Source organism: Delphinapterus leucas, chromosome 17, assembly GCF_059928025.1.
Source record: "Delphinapterus leucas isolate spDelLeu-1000000601 "Yukka" chromosome 17, BTC_Dleu_Yukka2, whole genome shotgun sequence".
In the NCBI taxonomy this organism is placed as follows: Eukaryota; Metazoa; Chordata; class Mammalia; order Artiodactyla; family Monodontidae; genus Delphinapterus; species Delphinapterus leucas.
The window spans coordinates 48,169,644-48,186,880 of record NC_143145.1 but is presented as its reverse complement, the minus strand read 5'-3'; the positions used below and the strand labels follow the sequence as shown (position 1 = coordinate 48,186,880).

The window sequence follows — 17,237 nt, the reverse complement described above, 5'->3', positions numbered from 1 at the left end:
TCCCAATATTATCATGAAAAATGCATCAAACAAATTCTAGTAGTGGGCATTCTACAAAAACCTAACTACTCAAAATTGTCAAGGTCATGCAAGGAAAATCTGAGAAGCTATCAAACCCAAGAGGAGCCTAAGGAAACATGGCAACTAAATGTAATGTGATGTTTTGGATGAAATCCTGGAATAGGAAGAGGACATTAGGTAAAAACTAAGGAACTGGACTAATGTATGGACTATAGTAAACAATAATGTATCAATATTTGTTCATTGATTGTAACAATGTAACATACTAATATAAGTTGATCATCATAGAGGGAAATGGGTATAGTGTATATGGAAACACTTTATACTATCTTCTCAATTTTTCTGTAAAATTAAAACACTTCTAAATTATAAAGTCTATAAAAACGTTGTGTTTTCTTGTTTTATGATTATGTGCCTGTATTTCCTAATAAATATGTAAATTTGCTTTACCTTCCTTGATACTGATATTAAAGAAAATACTAAGTAACTCTGAAAGAATTTGTAACTCCAATTCAACAAGCAATAATTCTTGGTATTAACTTTTTGGAAGAACCCACTGAATAAATCAAAGCAACTTGTTTTTAAAGGCTGAATTTCTTTCCAGTGTTTAATCTTTTATATGATTAATGCATACCACAAGCATGATTCTGTTTCAAAGGGCAGAAAACATTGATTGTAGGCAATGTCTAAAGTACAGTGAAATATTAATGCATGATGCTATAACAACTTTAATGTATTTTATGCTTTCAAAATGATGAATTGTTATTTCAGTCAGTAAAGTATTCACTTTTATACATTTCCTACCCACCTTTCCCCAGAACACCCACAAGGAAATGATACTATCATCTGGTATTAGGTTCATCAATTTAAACTGGAGTTTTTGGTAGCTGTGGTTGCCGACGGTACTGGAATGTGCGATACTTTTACAAATCCTCTCCATGGCAAAATCTGATCTTCACAAGGTAAATCACAGTAGGTGCCTAAAGCCAAATGACATATAGCTTTGTAGCTAGATTACCAAGCATTTTACTTAGAGGCACAATAGAATGTAGAAAAGGCCATTTCTCCTTCTGTCTTTTTCTGCTCAAAGGTCACTCACCATCTTACTTTTTTTCAGCCATCTCAGAAGTTTTCCATAAATTTAGACTATATAATGTCACTTAATGTGAATGTAGCTCAACATTCTGTTTTAGTACAGCTCATCTCACATTATTTTATTGGTCCTAAATATGTAAATCATCAGCAAATTTTTGTACTTAACTTTTTTTTTTTGATGTGGACCACTTTTTAAAGTCTTTATTGAATTTGTTACAATAGTGCTTCTGTTTTATGTTTTGGTTTTTTGACTGCGAGGCATGTGGGACCATAGCTCCCCGACTGGGGATTGAACCCACACCCCCTGCATTGGAAGGCGAAGTCTTAACCACTGGACCGCCAGGGAAGTCCCTGTACTTAACTTTTAAAAATAATTAAAATAAGCTATTCAACACATTTTTCCTTAAAAAAAAAAAAAAAGCAGTTCTTCTTAGGCTGGCCCTGGGCACATACATGACTTAGACATTTTCTCCATGGACTATTGTCTTATCTGTTCTACTGTGTCACATTTGTTCTACCTTCTCAAAAAGAAGCATTTAAAAATTCATCTACGTGTTCATGCATCGATACATTTATTAAATAAATCTATTGAACACCTACATGCGGCACAGAAGAAAAGGCAGAAAACTAATCTGGGTTGCACAGAAAGTAATGAACTCAGCTAAAATTTTTGGTGAAAACAGGTGTTACTCAATCTACTGGAAATTACATTTCATTATGGGGACTCACAGACTCAAGGAAAACCAAGACCTAAATAATAATAAAGTTATAAAAGCACTAGCCATTTACTGAGTGCCTGCTTGTACCTGACTCTGAAACTCTAAAATCATTACGGATGTTTTGAGGATTGTCTGATATAATTGTAATCTCTATTTTACAGATGAAAATAACAAGGTTCAGAGACATTAGGTTACTTGCCTAAAGTGAAGTGGCCCAGACACTACAGGATTGGAAATTGAACCTTAGACTTCATGATGCCAAAGTCTGTGCTTTTAATCACAATGTGTGTGTGTGTGTGTGTGTGTGTGTGTGTGCGTGTGCGTATATGTGTGTGTGGGGGGGGTGGGAGAGAGAGAGAGAATGTGTTTAATAGAGAACTTCTGAGAAATGGCAAGAAAACTGCCAGGTATCCATAAAGCAATAATTTAGGAGCTTCTTACTATACAAGTAATTGTCAATCATATGGTTGAACTAAGGATCTCTCACTTTTGAACTAAGAAATCAAAAGCTTCCAGAAGTTGAGTCTAAATTTTACACTTACATAAGGTACTTCATACAGAATGCTAAAGTATAATAACAAAAGAGCTCTGAAAATACTGGAAGCATTCATATTAGTATGATTTCATAATGTGGATAATAGAGGATTTAAGAAATTGGCAGATACAACTGCAGACTCATTTGTTATCATTTCTGTGAAGGGTAAGATAAATCAATAAAATGAGAAAAATGCAAAAAGAATGGCTAGCAATTTTAGGTAGTTTGCTTAATCTCCATACTAGGAAAGACTAAGCAAAAAAAAAAAAATCTCAAAATTTTACTTTGAAAGCACCTACAAGTGTATATGGTCTTTTTATACCAAATAACTTGGAATGATGAACTGTCAAATAAATCTAATCTTCTCTGATGATAAAACTGCTGACTTTATTTGAAACTATGAAATGAAAAATGAGGTAATAATCAGAAATTCTTAAGAAGAGGAGTAGAAAAAACAAAATTATAAGAGTTATGTTAAAAAATATTTTGAAACAAACATTACATCCCCATTACTGGTACAGAGCTTTTAAAACCTTATTTTGGTTTTAAGTTTTAATAAATATTGATATGTTTACCTAATTACTGTCATAAGGAAGACACAATTTTAGGTCAGCTTTCTTCATTCTTTCTTTATTAAGCATTATTCTATTTTGCTCCATCATCTTGTAATTATAATATAGTAACTGTGTAATTTTCTACTAAGTGGATATAATTTCCTAAAGTGTTTTCCTACTGTTAACAATTAAAGGTGTTTCCAATTTTTTGTTATTACAAATGATATGACAATGAGCATCGTTATATAATAATTTTCTGGATTATAAATTATTTATTGGCATAAGCTTCCAGAATTAGAATTAATGTGTAAAAAGCTATTAACATTTTTATCTTGCTAGACATTGCCGAATTACTTGTCAAAAGATGGAACCAAATTATATTGCAAAAATCTTTGCCAAAAGAAGACATTATATATATAATTTTTGATTTTGCTAAATTAATAAGTTGGAAACCTATGTTCCATTTCTTTGAGTTCTTTGATAACAGAGTGGTGCTGGAGGCTGGGAGGGCAGCCTTGTCCATGAAGCCTCCCCAGAGTTGGAGCGGGGAAGTGGAAAAAGGTAAAAAAAATACTAATTGTATTTTCCCTCGATTGTTATCTCTCACTCTTTTCTGCCTCTGTGTAACTTATATCCAGGTAGCTGGAGAAAAATCATGTGGCAGGGCAAATTGATATTCCAATAAATTAATAATCACCAACTTCAAATGGATTTTCAAGACTGGAAATATTGCTCTGACTTATAGCAAGTTCTTTCTAATTCTCCTTAAGGACAATTTTCTTAGAAGCTTTACCCACCCTCCTCAAATTTTCCTCCATCCTCTCTACTTCCTTCACTCAGAGCTGGTGAGGTGGTTCATAACTCATTAAGAACACAGAAGTCAGTAAATAGTCCACTGCCAAATCCGTTAATTCATTAGCATTTGCATTGATCTTTGTATTCCCTTTCACTACAGGAGTTAAAGTTAAAAGGCCACGTGCAGTACAGATAGCATTTCATTTTCTCTCATCTTCTCAAGTATTTCACAGCACTGCATTTTCTACAACCCATCTAATCCTTATGAATGATTCTTGCCAAAATTCAACCTCATTCTAGACTAGTAACTCCAACTTAAAATGTTAAAAACTATACGTGCAACATGAAAGCCTCCCTCCTCCCCTAATCCCTGCATATCTTCTTCAGCCAATTCATGTTTGAACTTTTCAAAATTGTTATCTTCATATATTGTTTCCATTTCCTCACATCCCATTTACTCTATAATTTACCTCCATCTGACTTCTCTCACCATAATCTCTCTGCCCACTGTCCTGAAATTTTACTTATGAAGGTCACCAGCGATCTCCATGTCAGTATAGCCAATGAAAAGCTTTTGTCCTATTTCTAGGCTCTTTCCTTCTTTAAAAAAGAAAAAGGAAAACAAAAACCCTTTTTTTTCTTCTATGCTTTTACACTCGCATCAACTTCTGTCCTGGTATATTTTACTGGCTTTCTGTGTTTAATCTGATTTCTAATATTCTATGAGTTTCCTTTATCTTCAGTGGAATAAACCACTATATGAAGGATTATTCTCAACAGTTAGCTCTCATAATAACAGTACTAGTAGCAGCAGTCAGTACTTCGATAATGCTTATCATGGGCCAGACACTATTCTAAGACACTGTTTAAATACATACACACACACACACACACACACACACACACACACACACATATGAAGTTTTCCTCCTCATAGGCGTATGAAATAAGCCTATTATTATACCCATGTTACAAATGAGAAAACTGAGGCAATGAGAGGCCAAGGTCACATGATCAGTACTTGGTGAAGCCCCGCCTGAGTTAATGCTGGAACTTTAGAGTAGACAAGTTAAATAATGTCTCACAGATTGGCCTTAAAAGTGAGCAACAGTTAATTAATGACTTGTGAAGTATCAGAAAAAAAATGGAACATTTTAAATTGAATGGGAACTACTAAATCATGTATCAGTAACTAAGAATGACTCTTATTGAATGAAATTATTTTTCATTATTCTTTTCAAAGGAGAATATTCTTGTGTTAGTGTTTTACAGTTTTTTTCATCCACATATTTATTCATTTATTAGACACACATTTCCTACATACCTTCTATGTGCCAGTGTCTGCTGGAAGCCCAAAATCCTTGCTCTTAAGCAAATGTCCACTGGTGGAGGAAGAGAGAGTAAACATGTACATAAATTTTGTACAGTGACAGAAATATGACTGGACAATGGGATGGAGAGGCACTGAGGAGGCAGGTCTCTTTGGTCAAGATAGTAGTGGTGGCGTTTGAACCGAGACCTTAATGATCAGAGGGAAATTGGTCTGGGTAGAAGGATTAGCCAACCTAAAGCTGGGAGAGCAAGAAGTAGAGATTGTTGCATCTGAGGGACTGAAAAAGACAACTGTGCCTCGAACCCCATGAAGGTCAGGGAAAGATGTAGCAAGTGACCAGAGCACATGGCCCCTGTGAGCCTGGCTAAGTAGTTGAAAATTTAATCTCTTTACAATAGATAGCCTTTAGAGGTTAGAAGCAGTGCAATAATAGCGTCTGATTTGTGCTTTTTAAAAGACTACTGTGACTGTTGAGTGTCCTACAAAAGCAAAATACTTGTGTCTCTATGAAGCGCAGATAGTAAATTTTAAAAAGCCCAATGAGCTCATAAGCAGTTGGTTTACTAACTAATCATTTATCTTAGCTAGACTTCATTAACATAAGCTTGGTGACCTTGAGGTCCTGGGACATATTACATTAGGGCAACCCAACTATTTTCAAATAGTGTGATTTGAAAAATTCTTGAAATTGTTGGGGTTCAGGAAGATTATTTTATTGCTGGGGCTGGATGGGAAGTTTAGACTAAGAAAAGGAAGTATGATGGCTGGCTTCCATCTATTCTCCCTTTCTGCGGGAGAAATGATGGTGGGGTGACTACTTTGCTGTTGACCCAATGCTTAAATTTCAGAGCTCGTTCAATCCAGTAAATATTTGCTGAACAACTATTATATGTTAGGCACCTAGCTGGAACTGGGAATATAAAGAGAATAATTAATAATAAAAGCAGGTATTACTAACAAGACACAGGCACTGTGCTAATGCTTAACATGCACCATCTCAAGGTACATTAAGTTACACACTAACCATATGGGGTAGATGCATTTATTATACCATTTTCTGGGTGAGAAATCTAATCCCTTTAAGGGGCTTAAGTTACTTCTCCAAGGTTACACAGCTAGTTAGGGGCATAGGCAGTACTTGGACTCAGGTCTGGTATCAGCACCAATACTCTTAGCCATTATGCTCTCTAAGGACCTTACTTGAGAAGTTCAGGATTATACATATATGGGTACAACCAACCCTAAGACCATCTGGCAAAACTGGCTGCTTAAGAAGTCCTGGAATTATGTAAGATGCTCTTGGAATGGAGAAGATTGTGAAGGAGGGTCCCCAAAACACACTCTCTATACTAAGGGACAACAGAAGAGAGAAAGAATTAGCCTACAGCAGTATGATATTGAGGACCAAGAAACAGTGTTTCTCTCTTTTGTGAATAGTCATTAAATTATTTCTACTTCAAAATATCAGAAAGAAATCACAGTACTATGGACAGTTTGCAGAGCCACCCTATCTTAGAGTGAATCCTGGCAGGTGTAGAGCTCATAGTATGACCCTGGCACCTAAGTGTAGTTAAGTAAGCTTTCATTTTTCTTCAACCTTAAAGCAAAGTAGCTTTCTGATCGGTATAATTTAGAAAAGTCTTCAAAGAAAATATTTAAAGTCCACTATCTCAGAGAAAAGCAATTTTGCAAAAGATCTATCAGCAAAAGCAAGGCCAAACACACCAATTATTTAGGGAGACTTGTATTGTTATGTCATTGCTCATGTTGTTTCTTTATGCATTTACCTGGAAGAAGGCTTTTAATGTTCAACAATTGTCAAAGAGATAAAGACCCACTGATGTGTCAGAAAGAGCTTTGCCCTGGAATTAGATCAGTTTAGGTTTGGCTACTTACTAGAATTAGGTAACATTCTTAATCTTTCTGAGCCTGTTTCCTATCTGCAAATAGGGATAACACTATCTATTACAGAGGGATGTGGTTAAATTAAATGACACATGTAAGTGAAATATATCCTTCCAGACTGAGAACATACCTAGTAAATGTTAAGTGATCTGCAAATATTCTGCTTTTTTGAAGTGGATGAAACCTGTTATCATGATTTTAACCAATGGTCTAAATATCAAGACAATATTTAGTTAAAAGTTATAATTGTTCTTTCACTGTCCATCTGCATTTTAACATATTCTCCTTGATAAATTGTGTCAATATTACTAACATTTGTCATTTCAGCTATTACTGTTCATACGTTTAAAATATTGCAATGTGATATAAGTCATTACTCAAAGGGATGCCTAGCTGGCTTTGCCAAAGATTTATTTTAAGTAAAAATAAAAGACACATTTTTCATTTTCACCAAGTTTTATTGAACAGTGTATTCATTAGCTGTATGAACTTTCTGGCCAACCCAATACAGTAGCCAAGACATGGAGACAACCTCAGTGTTTTTTTGTGGATGAATGGATGAAGAAAATGGGGTGCATACAACCTACCATTATTCAGCCATGATAAAGAAGGAAATCTAGCTATTTGTGACCACATGGGTGGATTTGGGGGGCATTATGCTAAATGAAATGTCAGACAGAGAAAGATAAATACTTTATGATCTCATATGTGAAATCTAAAATACTGAACTCATGATAGAAAGAATGGAATGACGGTTGCCAGAGCTGGGGGTTGGAGGTGAGGAAAATGAGTGAAGATGACCAAAAGGTAAAAACTTCTAGTTATAAGATAAGTGAGTAATGGTGATGTAATGTACAGCTCGGTCACTACAGTTAACAATACCGTATTTTATGTTTGAAAGTTGCTAAGAGAGTAGATCTTGAAAGTTCTCATCACAAAAATAAAATTTGTGATTATGTGAATTAAGGTTAACTAAACTTATTGTGGTAATCATTTCACACTATAAATATATATATATATATATATATATATATATATATCAACCATCACATTGTCCACCTTGGACAGATACAATATTATATATCAATTAAATCTCAATAAAACTGGAAAAATTTCATTTATATTTTAGCATAAATATATCAAATTGGGTTTCTTGACAAGATGAATAATAACTATAGATAAAAGGAAATAAAATATTGTTGTTGCTGCTGTTGTTTGCTTTTCCAGAGTGCAAAACACTAAAAAGGGGGGAGGTGAGTATGGGCTTGCAAATGCTGCTCCATGGGCCCTAATGCTGTGATACAGACATTTAGTCCAGATCTGAAAGAGAACTTGAGTCATTTCAACAAATCTGCAAAACAGTCAGGTTCAAACATGAAGAGATGAATAGATATCAGTAAATTCTTTTTCACACTGCAAGCAATCTGCCTTCAGCTTTCAGCAAAACCTCAGTTTTCGGGTTATGAGGGTAACAGTTCTGAAGCAAGCAGTACGATGCTTAAACACCAGTGTTTTCTCCCCACGATGAATAAGTTTTCAGTCTCCCCACCAGTGCCCATCCCTTCTCCCCTTAATGTCTTGGCCAACATTCAACCATCAGCCCAGAAAACCCTTTCCCAGTTTCATTGCCTGTACATGACCACGTTACTTCAATCACCTTGGCACATTTATATTCCCTACTTCCTAAGGTAGGTATTATATATATGAGATTTTAAATAAAAGAATGCCTGTCAAGTACTTAATGCTCAACTCCTAGCACAATATGAATATTCCGTAACTGCTGACTAGCATTATTATTATATCATTTATATTAAAAGTAATCTGTACTTTCTTTCACACACCCATGTTCTTTGTCCCCAACTGGGGTAAAGGAAAGAAATGAACACTTATTGATTATCTACAGTGAGAGCACAGAATGCAGTGTAGGCTATAGAATTAGTCGTGTTCAAGCCTGAAACTGACCTGGATTTGAATTCCAGACCTCTCACTTACTTAGACTTTACTACGCCTCAGTTCCCTTACTGATAATAAGAGATAATAGACATTTCAGGGACCACGGTAAGGATTGAAAATATTATAATGTTTGGATCCAGAAAGGTCATTCATTACCTCATTTAATGGAAACTGTTAGATAATCTGATTGAGTTTTGAGAATCTGATAACGGCTCTGCATCCTTTTGCTAAAAATAGATAGGTAGATAACTATTCATAGCATTTTGCATATAATTCCAGGGCTTTGCTAATATGAAAATCAATCAAAGGCTTTAGTTGGAACAAAGAACTCAGAGAAATTGCTATGGGGCAAGAATTATAATTCTTCTTGAAATATAGACTATCATCCTGGAGAAGAAAGAACAACATTTTAATGTGGTCAAATTTGGGTCAAAACTATGCACTTCCATAATGGTGTTTCTACCGGGTCTTGATTTGACTGGGATTGAAATTTCTGACATTACTGTCCCCATCACAGACTTGAAGACCTGGCAGACAATCAAGTGCAACCTACACTTAAAGGTCGCTCATCTAAAAAGCTGGGTATGTTACTACCATTCTGACAAGAGCATTATGAAGATTAAGAAAAAGCACAAATAAACTCTCCGAACACTTGACAGCCAAGTAATACATCTTTCAGCTCTTTCAATTCTTTTTCCTTCTTACCTTACTTATTTCCTTCCCTGCTCTGAGTTCTCACTGTGTTTCATGTCCCACAATGCTGAAGTCATTGTAATGCTTTTACTCAGAAATCTCATTTATCATTTAGCATAGTAAATAAGAAAGCCTAAGAAGTGATAGAGGTAAACTGCCATTATTACATCATTCTGAGAACCTGATTTGTCCAGAAATGTAACTGTGATTCTCCTTTACTTCTAGTTGCTCACCATTCATGGGCACAAATTGAGTGTATATCAGATATATTAAATTCCTGGAAAATTATCTGTGGTGTGATTTGGGGTTCTATTTGTGTACGACAGCTTTCCTAAAACTAAACTATTATCATTTCTACCCCTCTTCTGTCTGAAAATCCTCAAAACATAATTTGTAATTAATAGCTATACTAATTGGCATTATAGTCATTCTTTTTTGCTTTTTCTCTGATTATAAGTATCTTCTGACTCTTAAGTCAATCAAATGGGTTCTCTACCTATGAGGAAGTTCAAAGAGGAAAATAGGAGGAGTAGGGTAAGAAGACATTCACACATAGAATTAGTGGAAGCCTTAGCAGTAACAGAACTAGTGAACTTAGAGCTAATTAATTAGCAGTCAGGAAAATTTTGTCATGTGTTGTCATTAATTGGTCAACTAGGGTAATTAGGCTTACAAACAATAGAAAGCAGAGTGGAAAATCTATTGTTTCTGCCAGCTTCTCCTGCTTGTTATCAGCGCAATTTTCTCCTAGTTTATGAAACAGTAGCAGTTTGGTATTAGAATTTAAATGCCATCAATATAAGATATGGAGACATGTGGAGCCTACTGCGCTTTCTTCGTAAACTAGAACTATAGCATCATAAATTCCACAGTAGAACGATTTAGTTGAAAGATAAGATTCATACAGAGTACACTATTTGTTTAAACTTCAAAAACATCAAAAAGGATGGCTATATCTTGGCACACTCTTCTTTGTAGAGTACGTTAGAGCCGGCCTTTTTTGATTAAGAGCTACTGTTCTGTAGAGAACACTTTTTTCATATTCACAATCATCAGGCAAATCAAGGATCTGACTTCCTTAGAATCAGTGTTTTTTTCCTCCCTTCTTAACAAAGAACAGAACAGCTGATAAGAAAACTAAAATACCTCTTTTTTATTGATGTATAGATGATTTACGATATTATATTAGTTTCATGTGTACAACATAGTGATTCAATATTTTTATAGATTATACTACATTTAAGTATTATACAATGATGGCTATATCTCGCTGTGCTGAACAATAAAATCCCTCTTTTGTTAAAAAAATAGCAAATGATGGAATGTTAGAAAATTAATTTATTTCCCATGAATAATGATCAATAACTATGGGACACTGGCCCATGGAAGTTAAGAGGCTTCTTTTTCCATGTGATTCTGAATACAAAATGTATCCATATTCAGGAATCGTTTTCAAAGTGAATTTTTTTTGGTACCTTAATAATCATAACGGGTAGTAAGAGCAATTTGTTTTAACACTTATGTAAATAAGTGTTAAATATAAAATGATAAAACGTAGGGTCTTTTCACTTTTTAATTTTAACTCTGTATATGAGACAAAGAAAACTAACTGCTTTCTATCATACTGTCGTTTTTGCTCAACTACTACTACCAAAGTTCTTGAAAGATAGTATTACCTGTTTGTGTCCTTTCAGAAAAACCCCCTTGCATACCAGTGCCATAAAAAAATCAATAGCCTTGAGAGACCTTTCAAGGAAATCATTGTTATTGATTCATCCCTCAAATATGACCCAATTTAGCAACAAAAGGATGCTGAACTTTATCGTTTCTTCTCAGTGAATTAATAACTCTGGGAGATTTAAATGTCTTTTCCTAGATGACAGAGGTGGCTTCTATACACATACACAATGGACACATACACACTAATAACATCCTGATATCCATTTTACATCTGTAATTCCACTCTGAATTCTCCCTGCCATTAACCAACTCAAATGCCACATTATTCAACTCCTTTCCCTTGCTGGATGGATTGGGTTCAGGAAGCAGGGAGCAATTTTAATGTCCTCTTTAGTAAACCTACACCCTATTTATGAACTAAGAAGAAATAGATTTGGTTTCTATTTTCTGGTATCTTGAGCCTTTCATATGATTGCATGTCTCCAACTATATAGCTTGCAGAATTAGTATTATGATTAGAGATGCAGAAAAGTTTGGATGCCTAAAAATGTCTTCTCATCTACTAACTCATGGTTGGCACTCAACTCTCATCCCTTTATCTCTGAATCTCATCCCTTTACCTTAAATCTTTTCTTCCCATTAAAATTCAAATACTGGTTGTGCTTTAAGATCGTAGTCATTTTTACCTCAGCCTGAATGATCCAAAAGCAAGTTCTGATGATGTGTAAGAGGGAAGAGAACTTGAGGGCATAAGTGTTGTGCAGAGGGTATTAGGGAATAGAGAAGACAGAGCAATCAATAGACTCACAGGGGAAACTCAGAAAGTGGAGCTTGATGAAACAAGCAAACATCACGGCTTTGCTAGGGTCTATTCTAATTAGTTATTATTCGTGTGTAAAAGTTTGCCTAAAAAGCATAACCTATGAGTGATCTGTGCCCCTGCATATTACGGATGTATAATATAATTCAAACAGTGCAAGGAACACACTGATTACCACATGGCCTCAGCCATGCTCCATTTTGTAGTCTGCCCACTTTGAGCATCAGAAGATGGATTGTAGAAATCTGGTTCATCTTATTTTAAACTTCTCATTCCCCAAATTTGAAATAGTATTTATTTAAAAACTAGGCTCTTTAAAAAGATCGCAAAAACACTATAAAGTATTCATTGAAAAGAACCTAACATTTACAACTGTAGTATGTTATGTACAATTTATTGACTATTTCTCCTGAATATACATTTATGTATTTCATAATCTAACATTTATATTAAGTATAACTATAATATGATTCTGGTGTCAACCTTGACAAAGCTGCTGAAATCCTTTGCTACAAAAATATGTCTCTGCCTTATATTTTTGTTTCAGTATTAGTTTCCACATTTGCCAGCAAGATAGTTTTCATCCTACTAAACTAATAGGCCACTTAGTTGAATACTGGATAAAATACAAATTGCAGAGAAGTCTCCATTTCTGTCTATAATTTTAAAAAATTTCAACTAAAAGTGCAAAGATTTTATCAATTTCTGTAACTTGCTCTCTTCCTAAACCTACTTGCTTCTTACATCAATATTTAAGTTTCTGGTTTTAAATAACTGTGACTCTCCTTCAATGTGTTCTCTGTTAAAGGCTTTCTCTCCCTTTAGAATTGTTAGTAGAAGTGGTTGGGTTTTGTTTGTTTGTTTGTTTGTTTTGCGGTACACGGGCCTCTCACTGTTCTGGCCTCTCCCGTTGCAGAGCACAGGGTCCGGACGCGCAGGCTCAGCGGCCGTGGCTCACGGGCCTAGCCACTCCGCGGCATGTGGAATCTTCCCGGACCGGGGCACGAACCCGTGTCCCCTGCATTGCCAGGCGGACTCTCAACCACTGCGCCACCAGGGAAGCCCAGAAGTGGTATTTTTGTGGGAAGAAAACAGCATCTTCTCTACTACTCAGTTGTCAGGACTATAGACCTACATCCTCAGTTGTATAATCAAAAACCTGGCCTGGCATCAACTAGTGGGATTGGAAACCACTTTTTCAATTCCTTGCAATTAAAATATTTACATCAACTTCTCTTTGTTTTAACAACAGCATATAGAACCCAGTGTGGGTGTGGCTCATGATTCTGCTTCTCTCACTCACGATCTTAGACTTCTTGCTTCCAACTTCCTCATGAATGTGCCTTTAGCAATTGCTGGGGGCCAGGTTTGTTTACCGCTACTGGTTTCCAACAGTTCAATGCCCTGAGGCATCTCTTGAAAGTATTTCTTGGCTACAAAGTATTTCTCTCCCCTGCCCTCACCCCACTCTCGGGTTCTGTTGCTTATTTAAGGTTTGCATCTGTAAATAGTCCTTTGGGTTTGTTTCCTTGGTGGACTGGCTGTCTTCCAAGATTTTGTTGTTAATCTTGTCTGACATTTTAAAGATGACCTTTTGGTGGTGTTATAAAACTTCTCAAGAAAAGGAAAACAGAAGCGCTCATCTAACCCTCTTCTAAAGACCATGCAAAAAAGCCAGTTGTTGTAAAACATTATGGCTGGTGATATACATGGCTGCAGCATACTATATCAGCACCTGCATGTTTTTAACTTCCAGAAACTAAAAATCAGCTCTGCAACATGGAATCAGACATGAAGAAAAAGCAAACAAAGAAAAAGCCAGCATTGAAAATTTTCTGCCTGATACGTGAATGTATTAGCGAACAAGCCTGCTACTTCTCATATTTACATAGACATTAGTCAAATGACCAATGCAGTAAAACAATTCTTCTATGAGAAAAAAGAATGATGCTACTTAGAGTTGATGGACATGAACTTTAGGAATTTTAGAGCTGAAAATAATCTTGGAGGCCTCCTTTTACAGATGAGGAATATGAGGTCTATGGTGCTTAGGTGAATTGTCCAAGCCAGAGATGGGACTACGGTCAAAGTTGAGGTCTTCTGCCAGGGTGTTCAGCTTACTCTTTGAACTTGCTGGCTGTTTACATATTGCATCAAGAGAGCCCATACGTACTGGATTTTCTTCCATTTACTAATAGAAGCAAGTTAGTGCCTTTACAGGTATTGTAGTATCAAATCAGCCCATTCAGTCAAACTAGTCAAAAATTAGTCAATCTAGGAGACCCAAAGCGACAATGCTTTGTAGGCTTTTTCTTTTCTTTTTTTTCCCACTGGAAATGGGAGTTAGATAGATAATGCACGTTTGTGTGTATGTATGTATACATATATATATACTTATATCTTGTTCAAATTTAAAAGAATGCAATTTTTTATAGTCTATGTATGACATAAAAATAGAACATGTCATTAATCAAATATAATTGTAGTATTTATTTTTGTAAGTAACTTCCTTTCTTTATATATCTATACAGTTTTAAAGATAATGGGACGACACAAATATTATTCATTTTCAGGCTAACACTGATAATGTTTTGTAAGTGCCCTAAATTATGTAAAGACTAAAAGTTCCATTGTTCTATCTATTCTATGGAAAGTGGTTGATGTTTAACTATGAAATAATGTATCAATCTCAGGAAACAATTCTTAGGTTAAAAAACTCATTTTCCCCAAGATGTCTTTTCACAAAGATTTAATTCAAAGAATTTGCCTTTGTAAGATCTCGATCACTTTTCACCATTGTTCCCATGCATGTTCCTGTTAAGGGTGCCTGATTCTGCTACGGAGCAACCCTGCAGTCTTGTTGGGGCATGATGATGAACTAATAATTATTTTAAATATGTCTGTTTGGATAGGGTCTTTGTAAGAATATCGTGATACTTTTGTCTAAGAGGCTGTGTAAGAGGGTTCTTCATTTCAGCTTACAATTCTACAGGAATATAAGTGATAGAATGATGTTTTCCAGAAGAGTTGGAAGAATGCCAGGAGTACACTAGAAAAGCACTAGGTCTTACTTCCTCCCGCTATGCTTTTTTTCTAGAAAAGGGTAAAAATCAGTCAGATGACAAGTCAAGAAATTTACCAAAGGATTTCAAAGAAATATGAGGAACATCAATATTCCTTTTATTGACTAGATTAAATTATTAATTTTTCCTTCTCATCCCAAATTCTTAAGAAAAATTGTCAAGCCATATTATGTTGAAAAATAAGTCCCATGTAAGCGAGACACGGGTATTTGAATTTTATCAGGCTTCCAGATAAAACTAAATTGTTGCTTAAATCCTCTCCATCCTGCTTGCTCTTGTCCCAGACATCCCTCTCCAGTTCAGGAATATCCTCCTTTAAGTAGCTTATTTAACCATATGGGGCTGATGCCAGAAGCCTTACTGTTTTCTGTACGGTATACTGGGGTATGTAAGGGGACTACCACCATATCTCCAGCATGTAATGAGAGTCAGTAAATAGCATTCCCAGTGTGTGCCTGGAAAAACAGAAAGGTGGTTCCTTTAAACGATCTTTTTTGGTGATAAAGCAAAGAATCAAAGGTATTTCATTACTAAAGAATCAGAGAATGTCCTAACTCTAAGAGAAGAGCACTTCTAATGTCATCTCAATATCCATCCAATCCAGAAGCAGAGCTGATGGTGCTACCAAGAGACAGAGCCTCCTTGTGGTGACACCACCTTCAAAAGTTTTGCAAGGTACCCCCAAACAGCACCAGTTTTCTTTACAACCTTGCTTGTCTCTAGTATTTAAAGATACATCTGATACTTATTGATTCTATTTATATTTTGAGGGTGATCCCTTCTTAGGGATATCATCTCATATGCAAAGTTAAAAGTATTGATCATTGTTCTCTCCTAAACTTAAACTATTATAATTTATGTTTAAGGCAGCCAACTATAATAGCTTTATGACTTGGGGCCATAAAGGTGAGTGTTTAAATCTTGGTTCACTGTTTGGTAGGTGGTATATGGCCACTCCAGGTATGTTTTCTTACTTATAAAATAGGGTTTGCAGTGCTTTCTTCACAGATAAAGGATTAAATTTGATATGCTAACATAGTGTCTACCATATAGTGTACATTAAATGTGAGCCCTCTTTCCTATCTCCACTGGGCGTGGCCAACTTCTAGTTTTCTAGGATTTACTAGAAAATTTCATACCTTCTAGGAATATATGGCTTCTGATCATATTCCCTTACCATCTTCATTTTACTAAACTAAAGGCTCTTAATTTTTTTGTAATTCCCACATTCTTATTTCCTATCTCAGCTACTCTTCTGTTAATTTGTGAGAATTCAGTTTATTTTAGCAGGCATTAATTGAGGTAAGGGGAATTATAGTAGGTCCTGTGGTTACAAATGTAAACAGGATCCCTGTTCTCAGGTGCCTTATAGTCTAGTGTCAAGAGTAGTAAACAGACAAAAAATTGCAATTTGACCTGATAAATTCTGTGATATTGGTAAGCCTTTGACAACACAAGTGAAATATCTAAATCAGATTAGGGAGGATGGGAGATTAAAGGTAAAGGAGCTTGCCGTACTTGTAGGCTTTTCTCTAGAGTTGGCAAACATCTGTACCTGTGTTCAAGGTTTAGATTGACCAAGACAGCCTTAACATTCCTTTCAGCTTAATAAAACTTTAGACAGGTTTCTTCCTGACTTGTAGGCCCTTGACCTCCCCTTCTTTAGAACATTTACTCTAAAAAACATGCAAATTCTTTTTTCACCCCTTTGACACGTAAATCTTCTTCTAGTAATCTTGCCAGATTTACAACCCAGGAATGTCTTTCTCAAGGACATGGGAGCCATTTTTCAAAATGTAATCATCAAGAAAGATAGCACCGCATCCTCTGTGGGAGGGCAAGAGTCTACCTTCAATAAGTGCTGATTAGCAAACACAGATGGCCTAATCACATTAACCAGTCTCCTCCTAATGTCCTCCAGTACCAGTCCACTAGCTCACTCCAGAGCTGAGAAACTCTCCCACCTTTTGTTTCAGCAGAGTTTAGTCCAATCTCTCTCTCCAATTGCAATAGTTTTGAATAAACTTTCCCTTGCCTGTTGAAGTCTGTCC

At 35.6% G+C, this 17,237-nt stretch overlaps 1 protein-coding gene across 1 annotated transcript in view; it reads left to right on the top strand.

Annotated features, from left to right (window-relative positions):
• The window catches only part of LOC149746965 (cAMP-dependent protein kinase inhibitor alpha-like), a 107,633-nt gene extending 96,388 nt beyond the window's left edge, over nt 1-11,245 (top strand). Inside the window, exon 2 of the mRNA XM_089898945.1 lies at nt 840-11,245. Coding sequence (XP_089755071.1) covers nt 840-877 — 38 coding nt within the window. The 3' untranslated portion in view covers nt 878-11,245. The remainder of the gene's footprint in view (nt 1-839) is intronic.
• Nucleotides 11,246-17,237: the final 5,992 nt, after the last annotated feature.